Source organism: Phoca vitulina, unplaced genomic scaffold (assembly GCF_004348235.1).
Source record: "Phoca vitulina isolate PV1807 unplaced genomic scaffold, GSC_HSeal_1.0 scaffold40, whole genome shotgun sequence".
NCBI lineage: Eukaryota > Metazoa > Chordata > Mammalia > Carnivora > Phocidae > Phoca > Phoca vitulina.
The window spans coordinates 16,025,092-16,046,543 of NW_022589743.1; the positions used below are offsets into that span (position 1 = coordinate 16,025,092).

The following is a 21,452-nucleotide window of genomic DNA, read 5'->3' on the forward strand; positions in this document are numbered from 1 at the left end:
CCAGGGGACCCCAGGGGTGGGGGCTGGGGGGGCGGGGCTCAAGAATGGAACTGGAGTCTTCCATTTACCTAGGAGATCTGGTTGCTCAACACTCGGAAGATTCTACCCGCAGAAGCCCCAGCCCCTCACCTGTCCCTCTTGTGCCACAGAGGACAGGTCTCCCCAGCTGTGTCCCCACGCTCCCAACAGCCCTGTATTGCCCCACCTGGGTTCCCTCTGGCCCCACCAGGAGAAGAGGAGGATGGCCTACGAAAAATCAGCTGATCTCTTTGACATCTCCAGGTCCATGTTCAAGTACCCATGGCTAGAATACCCAGAAAGGACCAAAGGTGAGGCTGGAATAGGCAGGAACAAAGTCAAGGGTGGGGCCTGGAAAGAAAAGCTCCCTGGCTCCCTCTCCCAAGACGGGGGTCTGGTGAGTTCAGCAAATCCACAGGAAGGGTCAGGGCAGGCCACCGGACACTTGGTGGCCCCACGGCCTTCAAGGTAAGTCTCCACGACCTGCAAAGATGGGACATCTGTCTCCCTAGCTTCCACTCCCACATCTGCACCCTGCTCTCTACCCAACTCCCCACCTCCCGGTCTTTGAAAGAAGTCATTCCCCGTGTCTAGCGCTCTTCCCCCTTATCTATCGGGCTAACCCCGACGTGGATTAAAGCCTGAGCCTCTGGGAAACCTTCCCTGATCCTCCCAGCCAGGTTAGGGGCCTCATCTGTGCCACCTGTGCCTGTCTCTTCACATTTGTCTCCCTTGGTTAATCACTAGTAAACAATTCTGTCTCACCAGCTAGATCCGTGGTTCTCAGAGTGTGGTCCCAAGACAAACAGCATCAGTATCTTGTTAGAAAGGCAAATCCCCAGCCCCCACCCCACATCTGCTGAATCTATACTCAGGATGAGTGCCAGAAATTGGTTTTAAGAAGCTCTCCAGATGAATGTATGGTGATTAACATAACAATAAAAAATTTTTAAAAAAAGAAGCTCTCCAGGTGATCCTACAACACACTCAAGTCTGAGAACCACTGAACGAGACCACTGGTTTTCACCATCAGCTGTACATTAGAATCCTCTGGGGAGCTTTCTGAAAGGCCTAGGCCCTATCCCCAGAGCATCAGATTCAATTAGTCTGATGTAGGGCCAAGGCAGGTTAAAAATTCCCCCAAATAATTCTAACATGCAGCGTTCACTAAATGCTGAATAAATGAATACCTGACTGGATGATTCTTAGCCCACCATTTGTACCACAGAACTCAGAAAAGTCACGGCTCCTGTTCACCTGCCCTTGTCCTGCTACCAGGTAAGACCCCTAACTTTTGCCCCCGCCCCTGGAAGCTTTGTTAAAATGCGAGGGGCAGCCGACTGTCCCTTTCCTTTAAGGCCAGGTCACAGAACCCTTACACTCATCCTTGGGGCTGCCGCTAATTCTGTGTGACCTTGGACGAGTCACTTGCCCCCCGCCCCCGGGGCCTCAGGCGCTTCCTCGGTCACAAGCCAACCCCTGTCCCACTCCATTTGGGGAGTTGCTATGAGCTACTATCTGTAAGGCCCGGGCTTAATGCCGGCAGTGCTTAATAAGGAGTCATTTTTATTCATTAACGCAGGGATCCTCAGAGTTGCCGGATAGAATACTGGATGCCCAATTAAATTTGAATTTCAGATAAGTAACTTTTTGTATAAATATGTCCCAAATATGGTATCCAATACCTAAAATCTAAATTTACGTGGGCGTCCTGTTTTTTTTATTTGCTTGGTTTTCACTAAATCTGACAACCCTACTCATTACGAGTCAATGCTCCACTTTCTGAAATCATGGCAGTCACCTGACAACCTTTACTATGATCTTCTCCATCACCACACTGAAATCCACTGGCTGGAGCCCCTCTTGTTGCTCAGAGAACTGACTCTGACAAAGGCTGGGGCAGAGATAGGAGTGAATTCTAGCCAAATCTGCGGAGAAAGTCCCCTGACCCACCCACCACCCTCCACTACAATCACAGCTGCAGTTTCACGACCGTTTAAGGAAAGCCTGCTTTTCCAACTGAACTGTGAAGTTCCACGAGGGGCAGGGATGATAACTGCCTCCCCAGCACCTAGCACAGTGCTTGGCACTTAGCAGGTGCTCGGTGAGTATCTGCTGCATGCCTGAAGGGGCAATAGCCTGTCTTTCCCCTTTTCACTCCACATCTCCCTCACCCCTTGCCTTTTTTTTTTTTTAAGATTTATTTATTTATTTGTCAGAGAGAGAGTGAAAGAGCACAAGCAGGGGGAGCGGCAGACAGAGGGAGAAGTAGGCAGAGGGAGAAGTAGGCAGAGGGAGAAGCAGGCTCCTTTGCCGAGCAAGGAGCCCGATGCGGGACTCGATCCCAGGATCCTGGGATCATGACCTGAGTGGAAGGCAGACGCTTAACCGACTGAGCCACCCAGGCGTCCCACCCCTTGCCTTTTCATCTCCTTGCCCAGATGGCCTTTTCAAAGTGCTTTGAAATCCTCAAATAACCAAACGGTGTGCTCGGATTGGCTTACAGATCAACAAGGGCTTCACAATCTTGATCTCATTTGTTCTTGCAACAAGGGCTACAGAAAAAAGGATTATTAGCTCCATTCTGCAGATGAGAAGACGACTGAGATCTTGGTGGGTGAAGTCACTTGCCCAAGTCACACAATGGGTAGGAGGTCTCTGACTCTAGCTGAGATGAGAGACTAAAGGGCGTCCCTCTCACCTAGTCCCTTCTTATCCTGGTCTTTTTCCTGGCTGAGGAACATCCCCTCCCACTGCTGTGCCATTCACACCCCCCAGATGCCAAAGGAAGAGTTTCCCCCAAGCCCAGAGTGCTGGAGGCAGCACCCGAGCAAGCCACATTCAGTGCCTTACTGCTACTTCAAGAAGCCTGAGATCTACACACACTGGCACGCTCTGTATGATCAGCGACAAGAACGGGATGCCCAGAAAATGCTGCAGAAAATGAGAGATCACCCTAGGTGTGCTTTGCCCCTCCCTATTCTCCACACCCTTCATACCTTCTAGGAAAGAGAGGAAGGAGAAGGAAGGAGTGGGGTAGGGGGTGGGACAAATCCAGCTTACAGATCCCAGAGAGAAGCCTGGGGTAGGAGGAGGTGCATCTGTCTTCCTCTGGTCCCATCTCTGAGCTGGGCTAAGGACCAAGGGCAGAGGAAAGTTTGTGAAGTACGAGGGAGGGAACAAGGGGACCAAGGCTGCCTATGCAATTTCTCACACAGGCAACTCAAAGAGGGCACGCCCATCCAAAAATTCCATCTCCCTATGAGCAAGTTGACTATAAAACCTCGGACGGTATCCAAGCCCTCAGACTCTACTGGGAACGCCCTGAAGCGGCAAAGATTAAAGGTCAGGGACCACGGTGGGAGGGAGAATGGGGAGACTCCCTTTCTGTGGGTGCCCTTACCTTGGGCTCACATTATCCTTCAGCCCTCAGTCCCTGCCTACAAAATGGAGGGAGGAAAGGAAAAGGGATTGGATGAGCTCCTCTCTGTTTGAAGTTCTACAACTATATTTATCCCTTTCTTCCTCTCCACTGGCTCCCTTGGATGGGCAGGAACTCACCAAAAGCCTGGAATCTCCCAGAGAGCATGAGCAGTTCTATGCAGCACAGGTGAGAGGTGGCAAGGGTGGTGGAGTATGGCCACAGGTAGGAGTTGGCTGAGCTGGGGAGTAGAAAGATGCTTGGGGTGGGGGTGGGGGGTGTATTCCAAGACAAAACTCCAGCTGTGTCCAGAGGCTGTAACTCGTGGGGGTGGTATCTGAGCTCTCTTCCCTTTCTTCCACCCCTGTTCTTGCAGGCTCTGGGATGCCTGGGCGTCAGTGACAAGTTTGTCATAGAGGCCCTACAGCAGGTGGTGAGTCTAGGGCTGCATGGAGCTCGTGAGAGGAGGAAACAGGGTCTGAGGTATGTGGAGCATGGGCACAGGGGCACAGACAAGGCTCGCCAAGGTGCAAGGATGCTGGGTCAGATGCAGTGAGGAGAGAGCTGCCAGTGTGCGGCATGCCCCATCTCATGCCCTTGGCTTTCTTGAAGGGCAGCTTGGTGGGGCTGGGGGAATCTGAAGTTCCCCTCTGTCGAACAGAAAAGACCCTCAACTGAAAAGCAGAAAAGAACTGGGACTGAGTTCATTCTCTACCTTAACTGAATCAATGCCCCGTGCTTATAGGCCAATTTATAATGGGGAACATGCGTTCTTATCCATATTCTCATTTAAATCTTACAAACTGGGAATAGACAGTAGTATCTGTGTTTTTCTAATGATAAAATGGAAGCTCTGAGAGTGAGCCAAGTGACTTGCCCAAGGTCCCATGGCTACTAGATACCAGATAGGGATCGGAACAAAAGTCTTACTCCCGAGTTGTGTTCCTTTCATTGCACCATCCTGCCTGTTGTACTCTGTGTTTGAGCATAGGAGGTCACTCTCTAGGCCTCGGTTTCCTCACTTGTAAATGAAAAGTTAAGCTGAGATGATTCTTAACGCTCTGACATTCCATCACCTTACGGCATATCTCCACCACCTGCCTCTTAAATCAGGCCCAAACTGGTCCAGAGAAAGTGAAGTATGAGGCCTGTCGAAGCCTGGCCATGCTGGGTGAGTATGTCCCCTCCCTGAGGGGCGAGTGGGAGAAAGTGAGAAAGGAAGCAGTGCAGCCCCTGTCCCCTTTGGGTAAGGACACCCACTTCTACCTAGCATTTGGCAGGAGCTGGGAGGTAACCTAGTACTGTGGGCAGAGAGAGGAAAGTGGGGTGAAAAGGAGAAGAGATTGGGAGGGAGTGGGTGGGTCCCTGGAACCCCAGCCATGCTCAGCCAGCTGCAGCAGTGTCCTGGGAGGACGGGCAGCACCTGGGGATCCAGGACTTAGAACTTCTGTCTTGAGGGCACAGTGGAGTCAAATCGGTCCTGGCAGAGAGGGACAGTCCCTGAGGCTCTGCCCTGACCCGAGGACCTCCCTTGTCCAGGCTGCCTGAGTAAGCACGTGATCCAGGTTCTCATCACACAGCTGAAGGGGCAAAATGAGGGGCAAAGGATGGATTCTCTGACAGGGCTACGAGCGGCTCTGAACTCCTGGGCTGCTGTCCCCAAAGACAAGGTGATTGGGAGAAGAGTCAGTAACTGGGGCAGGTAGGACAAGGTAATTGATGGTGCTGGCTGGGGTTAGCCCCTAGCTCCTAGCCTTGATGGGAGAAGACACTGTCCTCGTGGAGTTCCCTGTGGAACAGCTTCCCTGAATAGAAGCGCTGGCAGGGCCACGTAGGAGTCACACAACCCCTGACAAGCTGGCTTTCAGAGCCATGGTCTGTTCATTTCCAAAATGGGGGAGAGTCACACTCATCAGGATGAGCACTGAGTAATGTACAGAACTGCTAAATCACTAAATTGAAACTAATAGAACACTGTACGTTAACTATACTAATACAACACTGTATGCTATTTTTCAATAAAAATTCATCAACAGATTAAACAAAATGGAGAGTAATTATAGCATTGTTGAGAAGATTAAATGAGATAACGTATGTAAAGCACCTCGTTCAATGCCTGCGCTTTTTAAATGGTAACCATTATCATCCTTAAAATAACCTACTAAAGAAAAAACCTCTCTCAAGAGGGGAAAGGGATCAAGAGAGTCTGCAGCACTACTCAAATTTTTTCCTTTTAGGGTCCTCTTACTTTGAGCCCATCACTGTTCCGTGTGAAATAGAAGTCATCATTCATCCATTTACTCAACAAACGTATATATTTTAAATCAGCTATCACATGCCAGGCACTGTCCCAGGCCCTTAAGATACATCAGTGAACCAAAGAGACAAAGATCCCCTGCTCTTGTGGAGCTTACCTTCTAGTTGGGGAGACATATAATAACCAGTAAACTTAATTATATAGTATGTTAGAGGTGACAAGTGCAGTGGAAAAATTAGGTAGCAGGGTGAGGATGATCAGAAATGCCAAGTGGGGATGGGACTAAGCTGCAGTTTTAAACACAGAAGGGAGGGAAGGCTTCATTTAGAAGGTGTCATTTGAGCAAAGACACGAAGAAGGCGAAGGCGTTAGCCTTGTAGATATCTAAGAGAAGGCATTCCCGGGGGAAGGGCCAATCAGTGCAAAGGCTCTAAGGCAGGAGGGTGCTTGGCCTGGTCCAGGGACAGCAAGGAGGCCAGTGTGGCTGCAGTGGAGTGGAAATAGAGAAAGTAGTAAAAATGAAGGTAGGTCAAAGTAGTTAACAGGAGACTCAATTATACTAGATCTAGATCGACTAAATCATACTAAGTCATTGCTTTCTGGACGACTTCAAGTACTTGGACTTTTACTTTGCCTGAAGTAAGGAACAAAGCAGTGACATAATCTAACTTACATTTCAAAAGGTTCACTCTGCTGTGCTGAGAAAAGATGGGAGGTGGGGGTGGGGCATCAGGTGGAAGCAGGTGGACCAATTAGGGGCTACTGAAGCAATCCTGGTGAGACGTAATGGTGGCATGGATCACGGTGGTCGTAGTGGGATTAGTAAAACTCTTGACAGGTAGAATGTGAGCTACAAAAGCCAGTGAGGAAACAAGGATGAAGCCAAGGTTTTTGGCCTAGTGGCTGAAAGGATGGAGTTGTTATTAACTAAGATGGAGAAAGTTGCAAGTGGAACAGGTTTGGAGGTAATATCAGAAGTCCAGTTCTGGACAAGTTATGTTTGAGTTGTTACTGGACCTCCAAGGGAGACAGCAGGTAGAGTTGTATGTACAATTTTGAGTTTAGAAGTCTGAACCAGAGAAAGGAATTTATGAGTTGTTGGCATATAGACAGCCTTTAATGTCATTCAATTAGATGAGATCACTAAGGACCAAGTAGGAAATCTTAGGGCATCCCAATATTAAGAGCTCAGGGAGAAGAGGAAGAACCAGTAAATAATGACAGCTGGCCATTAGGTAGGAAGACAACCCAAGAGTGTGGTATTCTGAAAATCAAGTGAAGAACATATATCAAGGAAAGGAAACAAATCACCCACATCAAATAATATAAGGACTGAGAACTGATACACAGATTAACAATGTAGGAATCCTTGATTATCTTAACAAGAACAATTTTGGTGGGGTCATGGCGGTGTAGGTCTGACAGAAGGAGTTTAAGAGTGAACAGGAGGAAAGAAATTAGAGATGGCAAGAATGGACAACTTTCCAAGTTTTGCTGGCAAGGGCTGTAGCTGGCACCAGGGGTGGATTTTAGAAAAAAGAAAAATAATAGCATGTTTCTATGGTCCAGTAGTTAGAAAAATGATAACTTTGAAGAGAGAATAAAGAGTTGTGATTAGGTGAGAAGAGATGAGGTCTAACACACAAGTGGAAAGACTAACTTCAGACAGATGGCCAGAGTCTATACTAATAAGAGCAGGGAAGAATATATGGGTGCAGGTATTGGAAAGAAATGGTGGTAGGTGCCTCTGGAACTTCTTTTCCAGTTGCTTATATTTGCTCAGTGAAGTAGGAAGCAAGGTCATCAGCTGAGAGTTAAGAATGGAGGAAGAAGTGTTGGAGGTTCCAGAGGACAGGGTGTGAATCAGGAGGGCGGGAAAAAGAATTGCCCATGGAAAAACAGTATGGTTACTAGGTAGCACTAAGGGTCTACACGAGGTTTGTGTTCACACATTCAAAGCAAGATCAGTCACCATAACTGTGTGCTTTTATCCAGGAAGCGCAGGCACAGAGTAAGTCGAGAGTTGACTACAATGAAGCAAGAGGAGGTAAAGGAGTTGAGTGAGGCAAGCAAGTGACTATAGTAGGACCATGGAGTTTAAGCTGGGTAGAGAGGGAAGAAAATGAGGAGCAGTGAAAAGGTGCTCAGTGGACTGTTAATCCTTGTGGAGTCCAATAATTATTGGCAAGATAAGAGCTGGAAAGATAGGAGGTGATGGTCAGAGAGTGGGATCCATGAAATGGAGATCATGGAGAAGTCACAGTAATGGATAATGATAAAAACCTCTCTGTGAAAATTAATGGCTGACATAGAATGGAGGACAAGGACAAGATTATTGGAGAACAGGAGTAGGATCAATGACATGTATATTTTTTTAAATGTCAGGAATTAAGATAGCAGAAGTGTTCGAGAGTGACAGTCATCCATCCACAAGATAAAGTTGTAGAGAAATGAGATAAGACCTAGGAGCAAGTAGAGGAGAGCAAAAATAAGGGGAAGTGGGTAAAATAATCTGAGGACATGAGATTCATTCTGGGGAGGAGGGACAATGCTCTGGAAGTAGCAGTGAATTGCCCTCTTAACAAAGCCTGGCTGAAGACATAGTCCCCCTGCCCATTTCACTTCTTGTCTCCCTCAGAGGACTCAAGTCGGGGATGAAGAGAAGTTGGTACCTGTGCTGCAGATGCTGATAAATGAGTCATCGAATGAAGCAGCTCTGGAGGCAGCCCTGTGCTTGGGTTTCCTGAGGCCCTGCAGCGACATAGCCCAAGAGTTCTTGTTGCAGTGCCTGAGCCAAGGGTCCAAAACCCAGCAGATGAAGGTGTGAAGGGCAGGAGGCTGGGCTCCCTGGGGAGCACTGGGGGACCAGAGGCCAGTGCTGACTTTGGTATAGCCTGGACCCCGTCATACTCAACCAGAGAAAAGAAGCTTCAGCAGGGAGCACTGCGGGGCCCTGTGTGTCTACGAATATGTATATGCATGAGTATGGGGTCACATAGATGTGTAAGTGTACATGTCTCTGTATATATTTGATTTGTATGAATGTTCATTTATAAATGTGCACATATGTGCACACATGAACTTAGGTTCTCACTCAAAAGGTGAAGAGGCAGGAGATGGACCCCATCTGTTCCCCATGAGTTTTAGGCTCAGCCCTCAAGCCTACCTGGCCGTCCAGATGCCTCTTGGCCCTGTACACCCCACCCTACCCTGCCTGCCCCCCCACAGGCACTCAGCATGCTGGTCAAGATGATGCATGTACACACAGCCACAGTCACCAGGGCCATCCTAGACCAGCTGTGCTATTCTAGTGTCCTGGAGGTAAGCTCTCAGACTGCCTAGGACCCTTCCTTCTCCAGCACTAGCACAGGGGTGAGGGATAAGGAAGAGAGTCTATCCTTTATACCTTCCCACCTCTGCTCTCAGCACCGCTTTGAAGCCACCCAGATGCTCAAGACCATTGGGCTGGAAAAGATCCAGGCACAAGGGCTGGAGGGATTCACATTTGACCTGCTCTGGAGGAAGACGTATAATGAACCTTTCCTTGTAAGTGAGACCAAAGCTCCCAAGCCCAGGCAGCCCAAACCCGCCTCCTTTCTCTTCTCTGAAGACCTCCCCCAGCTTGGCTCCCACCACACTGCCCCACAAAGTATCATAGTCACTCTAAGGCACTAAAGCACTCCCTGTTCCCCTAATACGGCCCATGTTTTCAAGCCACCTTGCTTTTGCTCAGACGGTTCTCTCAGCGAAAAGTGCCGAGTCATCCCTCCCTCCCCTCTGCAAGGTGAAAAATTTGCCTCATGCTATTATTCACTCCTCCCTCCTGCCTGTCACAGTGACTGCTCCTGCAAGGCCAGTCCAAACACCTTCTATGGGAACCTTTCCCAAATCACCTCCAACAGAATGAATCCTGCTTTCCCTCTGTGCTCCTTTGCTTTCATCTTTTTGTAGCTTGTTACAGAACCAGCCACAGAACTTCTAAAGACATTTTTCTAAAATGTAAATCAGATTGTGTCTCACCTCTGCATAAAACTTTTCAGTAGCTCCCCAATGCCCTCAGGAAGGCTTACATTGCCCTTTACCACCCAAGGCCTGCTTCCCTCTCTAGCTTCATCTCTCCCCACTCCTGCTCAGGGCCACACACCAGCTATGCTTAAAATGACCTTGTCCTCATTTATACCTGTTATCCCAGTGTAATTCCTCAGAGCGCCCCACTTTGAAGAGTCTCAGTGTGGTCACCTAGCTAAACTGAAATATTTTCTGTTCCCCAACCTCTGTGTGCTCTCTCCTGCCTCTAAGCTTTTGTACATGCCCTCCACTCTGCCCAAAAAGTCATCCCGTCCCCAGCCCTCTACTGGTTAACTGCCATCCACCCTTCAGGCTTCAGCTGAGGCATCACTTCTTCCAGCAAATCTTGCTGATACTCGGACTGAGGAGACCCTCCTATGTTCACCCTATAGTTAGTTCAGTTGTAACACTTAAAACAGTAGTGTGACTGCCTACTCACTTGTCTGCTTCCCCTACCAGACCATGAGTTCCTCAAGACAAGGACCATATGTAGCACAAGGTCAACATTCGGTAAAGGTTTGTGAGCACTTCAAGGTACACTCCTGTATTCTTTTTCTCTGTTGTCCCACCTTAATTCTTCTTCAGGCTATGAGGCAGGCTGTGGCTGAAACTGTGGAAGAGCTCAAGATGAAGCCTATGATGATGAAATTGGTGGAGGCGTGAGTGGCTCAGGCTGGGAGCTGCCAGAGCCAAATCCTAGGCTGTGGGAAAGGGGCACGGGATCGGAAAGAGCTGAGAATCTGATCCCAGTTCTTACTTCTCACTTGCCCATGCCCCTGGCCAAATCACTCTTTGACCCCTAGGATTTTTCTTTATCTGTAAAAGGGGGCCGATAATACCTACCACTCAGGGTTGCTATAAAATATAAGAGCTCAAATTAAGATGAGGACATGAAAGGCATCTAAAGAAGGTAGAGTTCTGGACAGATGTGAGTCCTAATTGTCATTCAGTGCCTCCCGGCAAATTGCAGTACCTGCCTTTCCCTTCCTAGCCCCTTTCCTGACCCAAGTAACAAGAGGGAGCAATTGATGAAATTAGCATCACTCATTGACCTTAAGCCTGACTCACTCTGGGCTGCAAGAAGAAACCACCAGCCTTTCTCCCCTACCCTCTAATTGGATAACACACTCATTCCCTTCTACATAGGCAACTGATGAACTCAAATGCCACTGCACGCCAGGAAGCAGTCATCTCTTTGGTAAGGCCAGCTCTGCTTCTCTGGCCAGATGTCTTGGTGGCCGGGGGAGTAGGCAACTGAGCACAATTACTTAGCGGCAGAAAGGGCTATAAAGTTTGGGGAGGTGTGCTGGCTTGTTTTAGAATTCTGGCCCTACCAGGAATTCAGGGGTAACCTCTTCTTCAGGATTGGAGGTATGTGGGATAAGGGACAGGAGATGGGTATAAGAGATGTTGCTTAGAATTTGCAGGAATTGTCTTGACTCTTCCTGGTGAACAGTATGCACTGGAACCCAATGCAGTGGCCCCAAAAGGGAAAGAAAGGGATACCTCAGCTGGGGAGCTATAACGCCCCCTCTCTCCAGGCCACAGGGTTATCAGAGGGGGACTAGAATGGAAAAGAGCACAGATGTGCATCTTCCTAGGCTGGCTACTTAGTCACTCTCATTCTGCCTCTGCCAGGGCGTCCTGGGGATCCGCAACCCACAAGTGTTCCACTTGCTCCTGGACATGCTAGACACAGAAAAGAGCCAGGCTGTGAAGAAAAGCGTAAGGCATTCCTGCCCACCTCCTCCACTTCCCTACCCCTCCTCTAAGCCTCTCCCACCCATCCTCACCACTTCCTCTTTGTCAGGAGGGAGGAAAGGGGAATGAGCCTCGGACATTATCCCTTGACTTCATTACCTGGGGCCATAGTGGCCTGTGGCCAGAGCACCCCTCCCTGAGGCGCCCCCTCCGCTCCCAGCCTTAGCCTGAAGTGAGCCAGCCATAGGACCTTTGTTTCAATGCAGCTACAAGAAACATTAACTCTCTTGGCCTCAACTGATCCCTGGATCCAAAACAAGCTGAAGAACAAGGTTCTCTTTGTATATGAGGCACTTAAGACTAATGAGGAGGAAGGGCCTACAAGGTTCCGGAAAGAGCCTGAGAACCCAGAAGAGTTAACTATCCAAGACTTTCAACTTGCACAGCTGAACCCCTTGTTTATTGCAAAGTCCAGAGCCACATCAGACCAACAGAAAAAGCTGAGTGCCCAGAGACGTTCTGCCTTCTACCTCACCTCTGCCTTCCCACCCTGTTTCTCTAAACCGAAACACAAGGAACCAGCCACAGGGCCCTGGGTGCCAAGGATCAGGAAGCAGCTCCAGATTCTTGCTAAAACCTCCCAATAGGTCAGTTCTTCGGCCCAAGTTCCCACTCTCTCCCTGAGGTTGCTTCTCAGGCTCCCCTGAGAAAACAATCTATACCTATCTTCCGTGAATAAATGAGTGTCACTCTACCTATCACTGCTGGTCCCTTTGTCAGAGGCTGCATGGAAACTCAGGTCTCCTCACTCCTGGTTGAGTGTTAATTCACTCAAGCCACATGTCCTTTTCACAAAGGGAAAGAGCCAGAGCTGCTCTAGTGGCCAACCTGCCTCCCTAAATCAAGCCCTTGTTTATGCCCAGAATTTGATGAGCCTCTGCCCAGAGTGGGCTACAGAAGGGAAAGGAGAAAATCCTGGAAAGCTTGGCTCTTGGACCATTTCCTCTTACTAACTTGTTGCTCCTCACTACCACTTCCCAGTGGTCAGGAGGTAACGAGGCTATACTCAAGACCAACCATCTCTGCTGTCTCTTCGCCACCTGCTTTCTGCCTTCCTGAGGGCCGTGCCCTGTGACAGGCCCTATTTACTCTCTAAAACTGCTTCAGTTTTCTCCCTTGTTTGTTCTAAAGGCTTGTTTCCCTTTGCCAATAGGACCTGCCACACCAATCCCAACAATCTACGTCCTCCATTAAAAAGAAAAAGCCCAGGGCGCCTGGGTGGCTCAGTTGGTTAAGCGACTGCCTTCAGCTCAGGTCATGATCCTGGAGTCCTGGGATCGAGTCCCACATCGGGCTCCCTGCTCAGCAGGAAGTCTGCTTCTCCCTCTGATGCTCCCCCCTCTCATGCTCTCTCTGTCTCTATCTCATTCTCTCTCTCAAATAAATAAATAAAATCTTAAAAAAAAAGAAAAAAAAAAGAAAAAGCCCAGACTTTGTGTAGTCAGAAAAATCTGAAGTCTAAATCCTAGGGTCCATCACTTTCTTGAACTTTGACTTTGGACAAGTTAATCTTCCTGTTTCCTCACCTATAATAAAATGAGAGTAATGTACACTACTTCAGAGAGCTCTTCTGAGGAGTAAACAATAATATAAATCCTAATAGAGTGCCTAGCATCACATAGTAAGCACTCAAATGTGAGCTGCTTTTCTCTCTTTTCCTCTCTTCAGTGTGGTCATGTGAGCCTGTGACCACCAGAGGTTAAAAACGTCCCGCCACCCCTATTAATTCCCCCAATCTGATTGAAGTGATCTAATGTGAGGTCAACTTCTTCCCATTAAGCAGAAAAAGGTCAAAGTAAAATAGATTCTCCTTTCCATTTCCCCACACTCCAGGTTCTAGAGTAGTCCAGTTCTTCTGAATCCAAAATGGTGTGTGTCACTCAGATGTATCTTCCTACCTACCCCACCACTTCCAGATACATGCTTTGCCTCATAGAGTTGTAAGTAAAAACCAAAAGAGCAGTGAAACTATTCTGGAGTATAAGCAACACTGCCTCCACGAGTGTGGCACGAAGACCAAAGATGGCAAAAATGATCTTTCTCTCTTGCCCACTCTGCACCTTTGGGCCAATGAACAATCTAACCCAAATTTCCCTGGGCCTTAACAGCCTGTGGGTACAAACAAGGGCTTAATAACTACATAATTCAGGCTCTCAACTCCTACAAAATCCTGCCGACAGATCTCCAACCCCTGCTCCTCCTCCTCCATATTTCTGGCTCTCTAGAGGATGGTCTTATTACTTGACCAGATACCAGTCTCTGCTCAACACCTCAATCCTAGTTTCATCAATCCTCATATCAGAAGATTTAAGACAGCACTGAACATAAAGCTCTGCAGACATGTATCATATGACCTCACTGATATGAGGAATTCTTAATCTCAGCAAACAAACTGAGAGTTGCTGGAGTGGGGGTGGGTGGGAGGGATGGGGTGGCTGGGTGATAGACACTGGGGAGGGTACATGCTCTGGTAAGCGCTGTCAATTGTGCAAGACTGTTGAATCACAGATTTGTACCTCTGAAACAAATAATGCAATATATGTTAAGAAAGAAAAAAAAAGAAGATAGCAGGAGGGGAAGAATGAAGGGGGGGAATCGGAGGGGGAGACGAACCATGAGAGACGATGGACTCTGAAAAACAAACTGAGGGTTCTAGAGGGGAGGGGGGTGGGAGGATGGGTTATCCTGGTGATGGGTATTAAAGAGGGCACGTTCTGCATGGAGCACTGGGTGTTATGCACAAACAATGAATCATGGAACACTACATCAAAAACTAATGATGTGATGTATGGTGATTAACATAACAATAAAAAATTTAAAAAAAAAAAGCTCTGCAGAGAGCACCCACCATGTGGTACACCACCAATGTACTAGAGCATTCCCAGTACCAAAGCCACCTAGATTCAACACTCTGACAAAAATGCTTAATCCAAGCTGTGGCCAGTTTCTCTCTGAAGCCTGAAAGCCCACTTCTCTCAGCCAACAGGATCTGTTGGTATTGCTCTTTGGACACCATCCAAAATATAAGTTCCCCCCCTCTTCTCTCTCCTCTCTTTCTAATGAAACCCCTGAATACACCCTCCGATGGCAGCAGAAACAACAACAAAAGGCATATACACCCTCCTCCTCTTCCAACATTCTCATCCATCTCTGTGCTATAACTGAAATCTGGCGCTCTCCCTTGAACTAGCCTCTTCCCAAAGTCTTAGGTGTTGCTCAACCTCCTCCATTCCTTTCAATGTCACCATTGCCCTGTGCCTTCATATAAAAATCACTGCTTCTCTGAGGGTCTTGGCTCTTAATTATCCCACCCTCTGGTCCACTTCTCTATTTTCTCTCATTCATCGCCTGAACCTTAGTGTTCCTATCACCATGATGGTAACAACCATCCAACACCCCATCTCCTCGGTTCTTGATCTCAACTACAGAGGCTTCTCCCTTCCATTCACTTCAGCCACCCACTTCCATGGCCACACCTAGCCCCTGTCATCCCCAGGAATTGCTTCATCTCCAAAATGCTGAACATCTACTTGTGGACCCAAAGCTATCTATCCAGCTCTTTTGATCCCCACTACCAGTTCTTTGAATCTCATCAATAACACTATGCTCTTGATGTCCCTACATTCTTCATTAACTTCCTTTTTTTCTTCCTACTCAGCCTGGACTTCATCCATCAACCACTAACCTCACTCTTCTCATACCTCTACTAGGTATGAGACAAATTTGAAATTTTTCTTCAGATTACTAGTTTCTGACTAGTAAAATCCCTAACCCTGGATCAAACTGCCTCTGTTCCTATAAGCAGGTTGCTGATTAAAGATGGAGAAAAATCACATATCCATACAGACTGTACCCACAGAACACTTGTTCCCTATGTTAACTGAGCTCGTATTGTTGCCTGGCAATTTTATGGGTTCCATACTTTCCTATTTCCTACAATGGTTGTTTCAAGCCTTCTCTGCTAGCCTCACATTTACTACAGTCTCTTCAAACCTTCTATCATATTCCGTAACTCTCAGCAGACCATTATACTTTACTATACTTGGAAGGGAAAAAGACATCAGATGGAATTACCTCAACTTCCTGCCACCTCTTTTATAAGCATCCTTCTACATAGTAAAGAGCATAGGCTCTAAGGCCAGATCCTTGGATTAGAATCCTGACTCTGCCACACACTAGAGATGTGATCCTGAGCAAGTTGCTTAGCCTCAGTACCTCTGTTCCTCACTGTACCCTAGGAAAAGCCCTTTCCAAGTGGCAATCAAAATCATTTATACCATTCACCTCTTCTCTGAAAGGTTTCCTTTACCTCCTTGGTTCACAGCATTATTGTGAGAATTAGTTAACACACAGACTGCTTGTAACAGTGCCTGGCACATGGTAACCTCCCCATAGATGTTAATCGTCTGTTACCATTATTACCAGCATCTGCAACTATCCTTACCTCCAGTAACAACGCAAGAAGCATTCTCCTCTTCTAAGGCAAATCCTTCACCAGTGTTCTGGTCACCATTCCTTCAAGGGATGTGAATATTAACTATCCCCATTTCCTTGCAAGGAGTGTATAAACATGCTTAATACTCACCCATCTTAAAAAATAATCTCCCACAAACCCACATCCCTGCCTAGATGCCTCCTCCTCTTAACTCACCCCCCCTCTAGAGAACCACCCTTCATAATCATGATTCTTAGTTGCTCATATTACTGGTCTCCATTTCTCTAATTTCCATTATTCACCATCCCACTTCATTTTGAGTTCAGAATTCAATTCTCTTAACAAAAAGGCTTTTGCTAAGGCAGTGGTTCTCAAAAGGGGCAATTGTGCCCCCAAAAGGACATTTGGCAATGTTGGGAGACATTTTTAATTGTCACAACTGGGGGCTGCTACTGGTGTCTTGTGGTAGAGGTCAGGGATGCTGCTAAACATCCTACAATGCACAGGGCAGCCCCCCACAGCAAAGAATTATCCAATCCAAATGTCAGTAGTACCAAGGTTGAGAAACCCTGTGGTAAGATAATTTACAACCTCCATATCACTAAATAGGAGTGCTTTCTATCCTTTGTAACAGACTTGGCCTGGCTTGAGCACTTGACACCACTAGCTTCTCCCTCCTTAAAATCCACTCTTCCCTTGGGTTCTACCAATACCTCACTGGACATTCCCAGTCTCTATCTCAGGATCCTCTTCTACTATCTCAAATATTAGTATTTCTCAGGGTCCTGTCCTAGGCTCTTCTCTCTCTACATACTATCTCCCCAAACCATTAAAATCAACTGAGGCTCTTTTGGTTTTTTAAATGCCCAGGCCTAACAGATTTCACTGTCTTGGAGTGGAACCCAGCATCCTTGTGTTTTAAAAAACTTCCTCACTAATTCTAATATACAGCTTGGATGGTGAACAGTACTCTAGACAGTCTTACTGTAATTGTATCCAGTCAGCACTTTACCATTTATATATTAATAGCTCTCATTAATCTCAAATCTGTATCTATAACAGATTCATTTATTTAGTCAATATTCATTGAGTACCTACTCTGAGCCTAACACTGTTCTAGGCAGTAGGGTAGAACACTGAAAGAGAGACAAGGTTCCCTACTCTCCTGGAGTTCATATTCTAATGGAGAAGAGAGAAATTGACAACCACAAAAAGATCATTCCAAATAGTGATAGATACTGTGATGACATTATAAGAGGAGATATGAGAGTCACTGGAGAGAGGCAGTGTTTTTTGTTTTGTTTTTTTTAGAGAGAGGCAGTGTTTTAAATTGGAAGGCCAGGGATGGGGGCGCCTGGGTGGCTCAGTCCTTAAGCGTCTGCCTTCAGCGCAGGTCATGATCCCAGGGTCCTGGGATCGAGCCCCACATCGGGCTCCCTGCTCCACGGGAAGCCTGCTTCATCCTCTCGCACTCCCCCTGCTTGTGTTCCTCTCTGTCTCTGTCAAATAAATAAATAAAATCTTAAAAAAAAAAAAAAAAAATAGGAAGGCCAGGGACGGGGGCTGGAATCTGACCCAACAATGCAGTGAAAAGGAGTCAGCCATGTGAATATTTGAGGAAGGAGAATCCTAGACTAAGCATATGCAAAGATACTGAAGCAGAAGCATATTTGGTACCATCAAGAATATGACCAATGTGGTTAAAGCAAGGTAAGTATGGATAAATGTTACATAATAAGGTTGGAGAGGGAGACAGAGGCCAGATCATAAGGGCTTTGCAAGCCAGGGTAAGGAATTTATAGCCAACATAGCCTACATGTAATAAAAGTCAATGGGGTGCCTAGCTGGTTCAGTCGGTAGAGCATGTGACTCTTAATCTCAGGGTCGTGAATTTAAGTCCCACATCGGGCATGGAGACTACTGAAAATAAAAATTAAAAAAAAAAAGTCAATGAAAGGCTTTTAAGGCACGACACAGTCATTCAATTCACATCTTTACAGTATCATTTGGCTGCTATGGGAAAAACAGATTTTAGAGGAACAAGATTGTGTAGGGGGACCTATTAATAGGCTTTGCAACTGTACAGAAGAGAAAGAATTATAGTTCGTACCAGGATTGTAACCAAGAATATAAAGATGGTTTCGGGATATATTTTGGAGATTGAATTAAAAAGACCTGCAGGTACAGGATGAATGAAAGAGAAATCAAGTGTAAACTCTTAAGTTTTCTTTCTGGTCTGGGAGGACAGTGAAGACATTTACTGAGATGAGGAAGCCTAGGAAAAGAGAAACTGATCTGGAAAGGGAGATCAAAAGTTCTAATTAGTCCTGGCAGTGACCAAAAGAAAAAAAAAATGTTCTGTTCAGTGCATCCTAATGAAAAGGTCAAGTAGAGAGGCACCTAGGTGGATCAGTTGGTTAAGTGTCTGCCTTCGGCTCAGATCATGATCCTGGAGTCCCGGGGTCAAGCCCCATGTCCAGCTCCCCGCTCAGGGGGAGTCTGCTTCTCTCTCTGCCCCTCCCCCCAACTTATGCGCGTGCAAGTGCGCTCTCTCTCACACTCAAATAAAAAAAATCTTTAAAAAAAAAAAAAAAAGACTAGGTCAAGTAGGAAGGTGAATATAATCCAGAGTTAAGGGCAGAAGTCAAGACTAGAGACTTAAATTTGGTAGTCATCACTGTATTAGATGGTATTTAAAGCCACAGTCTGAATGAGTTCTTCCAGGATAAAAATGGGTGTAAACAGAAAGACAAAGGTGATCAGAACAAGCCCTGAGAAACTTCCAACATGTGAAGGTCAAGTAGAGAAATTAGCAAAGGAGACAGAAGTCAGTAAAGAAAAAAAATCAGGGTGCATAAATATTGAATGCCACTGTTTTCTAAGCTGCAGATTTACACACCCAGCTGCCTACTGAAATCACTCCCCTCATCTTGCTCCCAAACCTGTTCCTTTTCCCAGTGTCTCCTATTTAAATGAATAGCACATCTACCCATTACCAGGCCAGAAACCTGACTTCTCTCCCCACAATTTCTGACATCCAGCCAAATCCTGTCAAATGTCCCTCCCTCATTTCTCAAATCAATTTAGTTCTCTCCTCCTCATCCAGTCACTGTCTGAGCTCAGACCAGAATCTCTCTCACCTGGCTTACCATTCTGTTTCCAATCCAGTGTCTCCACAAGGCAGCCATAAGCATGTTTCAGTTGACGCCACTCAGGTCAGGCCACTCCCCTGGTTAAAATCTTTTAATAGCTCCCTATTCGGAGGCAGAGTAAAAATGAAATGCAAGGACCTTCTCACCAAGCTTGCTTACCTCTCCAGTCTTACCTTTTGCAGGCCCCTCCTTGAACTCCTCCCTCTAATCCAATGCACTACATACAATTCTCAAACACAGAGCTTGTTCTTCACTCTTTCTTCTCTTAATTCCTGACTTATTTGTTCATGTCGTTCATTTTCTGCTGGGAACACCATTTCCTCACCCAGCCTTCGTACTTGGCCAACTCCTACTCTTCCCTCAAGACTTACCAAGCCTTCTTGACCCCACGTGACTGGATTAAGTGTCCTTTCAATCAGCCTTCAAAACAACTTGTACTTATTCTTATTGGAGTACTTGTCAGACTGTATACTGTTTGCTTGATGGGCAACATATCCAGCATCTCGTGCAATGTCTCACCCTTGGTACGGGTAGGAGAGGTAGTTCTTTAAGTAACACACCATGCACACTGTATCTGGACCCTGGCTTGTCCTTCCTCTTCCTACCTGGCCCTTAGACCTCACATTCCTAGCATCTACAGCACTGCCCTAAATAAATGGTTCACAACTGTAAACTGCAATTAAACTGACTATCAAAACCACCTGGTAAACTTGATATAGATGCCTAGGCCTAGCTTCCCACACTTAACAAGTTCTGATCAATTAGACCTGGGGTGAGGCCTAGGAATCTGTAATTTTGACAACCTCTTCAGGTAATTCTGACATGCAGTCATTCTTGCAAACTACTACTCTAAACAGAGTAGGAGTTCAGTATTGTTGAAAGTAACATTATCAGTTCATGAAACAATGCACTTAATTCTTTAGGGTTAGAGTCTGCTGTAGCTGAATCCTGAGTGTGACAGAACAATGCACTAATGTACAAAAGTCCACAAAACAAGCAGCCTTTATTGCAGTAATACAAAACACTTTCCATTTTGGCAATATTTTACAACGCACTTAGCCTCAAGGGAGGTTGGAAACTAAACGGGAAAATTTCAATGGACATTTCTAAAAGAAAAACTGTCCCAGCCCTCCCACCCAAATAAAAATCCAAATGTCACTTAATTTCACTACCCAAGAAGAGGCCACGAGGAAAGCAGCAGGCAAAACTCTGGCAATTTCACTATGGATCATGTCAGAGACAAAGGAACATTCAAAACAGTCATCAGTATGGTCGGTTGCGCTGATCATTTCTGTAGTCGTTTCTAGGAATGAAAAATAAAGAGCCAGACTAAATTCTAATTTTCTACCAAGGGAGAGCATCAGACACTTCCTCAGGGTGCTGGTGACTGGCGTCTGTTTGACAATTTCTGTAAGAATGACACCATACCTAATTTATTTCTCTACTCCTAGAAGGTGCTTATTAATAAAGGCCTAATTTAACAGCTTTAAGACCCAGAAAGTTCCTAGAAGAAGCTTTTTGCTATCACTAACTCTTAAAAACTTCCCATCTAGAATAAGGACTCCAAACCACTGTGGTATTTCAGGAGGTCAGAGACTGTGCCTATTCCAGCTCTCTAAACAGAAGAGTGGCATAACAGAATTAAGCAAGCGAACATTGTCATGTAAGAATTCTGGGTCTGCCACTTACTATGTGACCCTGGAAAAGTTACTCAGTGTTTCTTACTCCACAAAATGGGAAATAGATCTACCTCATGGGGTTGAGAGAAGGACTAGAACTAAAGAATACAGATACTTCCGCAGGATTTGCCACACAGTAAGAAGGGTTCAAAAGATAGTAATTACTAAGAGCTAACAATTACATAGCATTTACCATGGGCCAGGAACTGCCATAGTGTAGTAATCTAATATGACTCCTCGAAGGAGGTATTATTGGCTCCATTTTATAGATGAGAACACTGATGCTCCATAGGATTAAGTAACTTGCCTAAGGTCACATAGTAAATGGTGGAGCCAGAATTTGAACCCAGAGAAGTCTTGTCTCTGAACTCCATGCTATACTAATTCTCATACCTTATACTGCCTCTGGCATACAGAGGCTTAGTGTAATAACTGGTGGTTCAACTTTTTCTGCCTCTACGCCATTCACATGCACAACACACTCCTATCAGTACCATCAGTGATTTTCATCTGGAAAAGGTATTACCAGAATCTCCAGAGAAACAACTACAGGGTGGCACAACACATAAGATTTCAGAAAACATACCCCTACCCCCATGAAAGGTGTGCTCCCCCTCACTTAAATTAAGAACCTCTGATTTACGTACAATTTTAAATTCTC

At 46.2% G+C, this 21,452-nt stretch overlaps 2 protein-coding genes across 2 annotated transcripts in view; one reads left to right on the plus strand and one right to left on the minus strand.

The window, feature by feature from the left end:
* The first annotated feature begins 241 nt into the window (after positions 1 to 241).
* On the plus strand, positions 242 to 12,735 carry HEATR9 (HEAT repeat containing 9). The gene is made up of 15 exons (XM_032429201.1): positions 242 to 329; positions 1,247 to 1,296; positions 2,797 to 2,978; positions 3,237 to 3,363; positions 3,572 to 3,628; positions 3,816 to 3,872; positions 4,553 to 4,610; positions 4,979 to 5,109; positions 8,335 to 8,517; positions 8,925 to 9,017; positions 9,123 to 9,242; positions 10,350 to 10,423; positions 10,911 to 10,962; positions 11,403 to 11,489; positions 11,732 to 12,735. Exons 1-15 carry the CDS (start codon positions 242 to 244, stop codon positions 12,110 to 12,112), a joined length of 1,740 nt encoding a protein of 579 aa, XP_032285092.1. The 3' UTR covers positions 12,113 to 12,735.
* Positions 12,736 to 18,552: 5,817 nt separating this feature from the next.
* Positions 18,553 to 21,452, minus strand: part of TAF15 (TATA-box binding protein associated factor 15) — a 30,965-nt gene continuing 28,065 nt past the window's right edge. Inside the window, exon 16 of the mRNA XM_032428623.1 lies at positions 18,553 to 20,415. Within this exon, the coding sequence (XP_032284514.1) occupies positions 20,376 to 20,415 (40 nt within the window). The 3' untranslated portion in view covers positions 18,553 to 20,375. The remainder of the gene's footprint in view (positions 20,416 to 21,452) is intronic.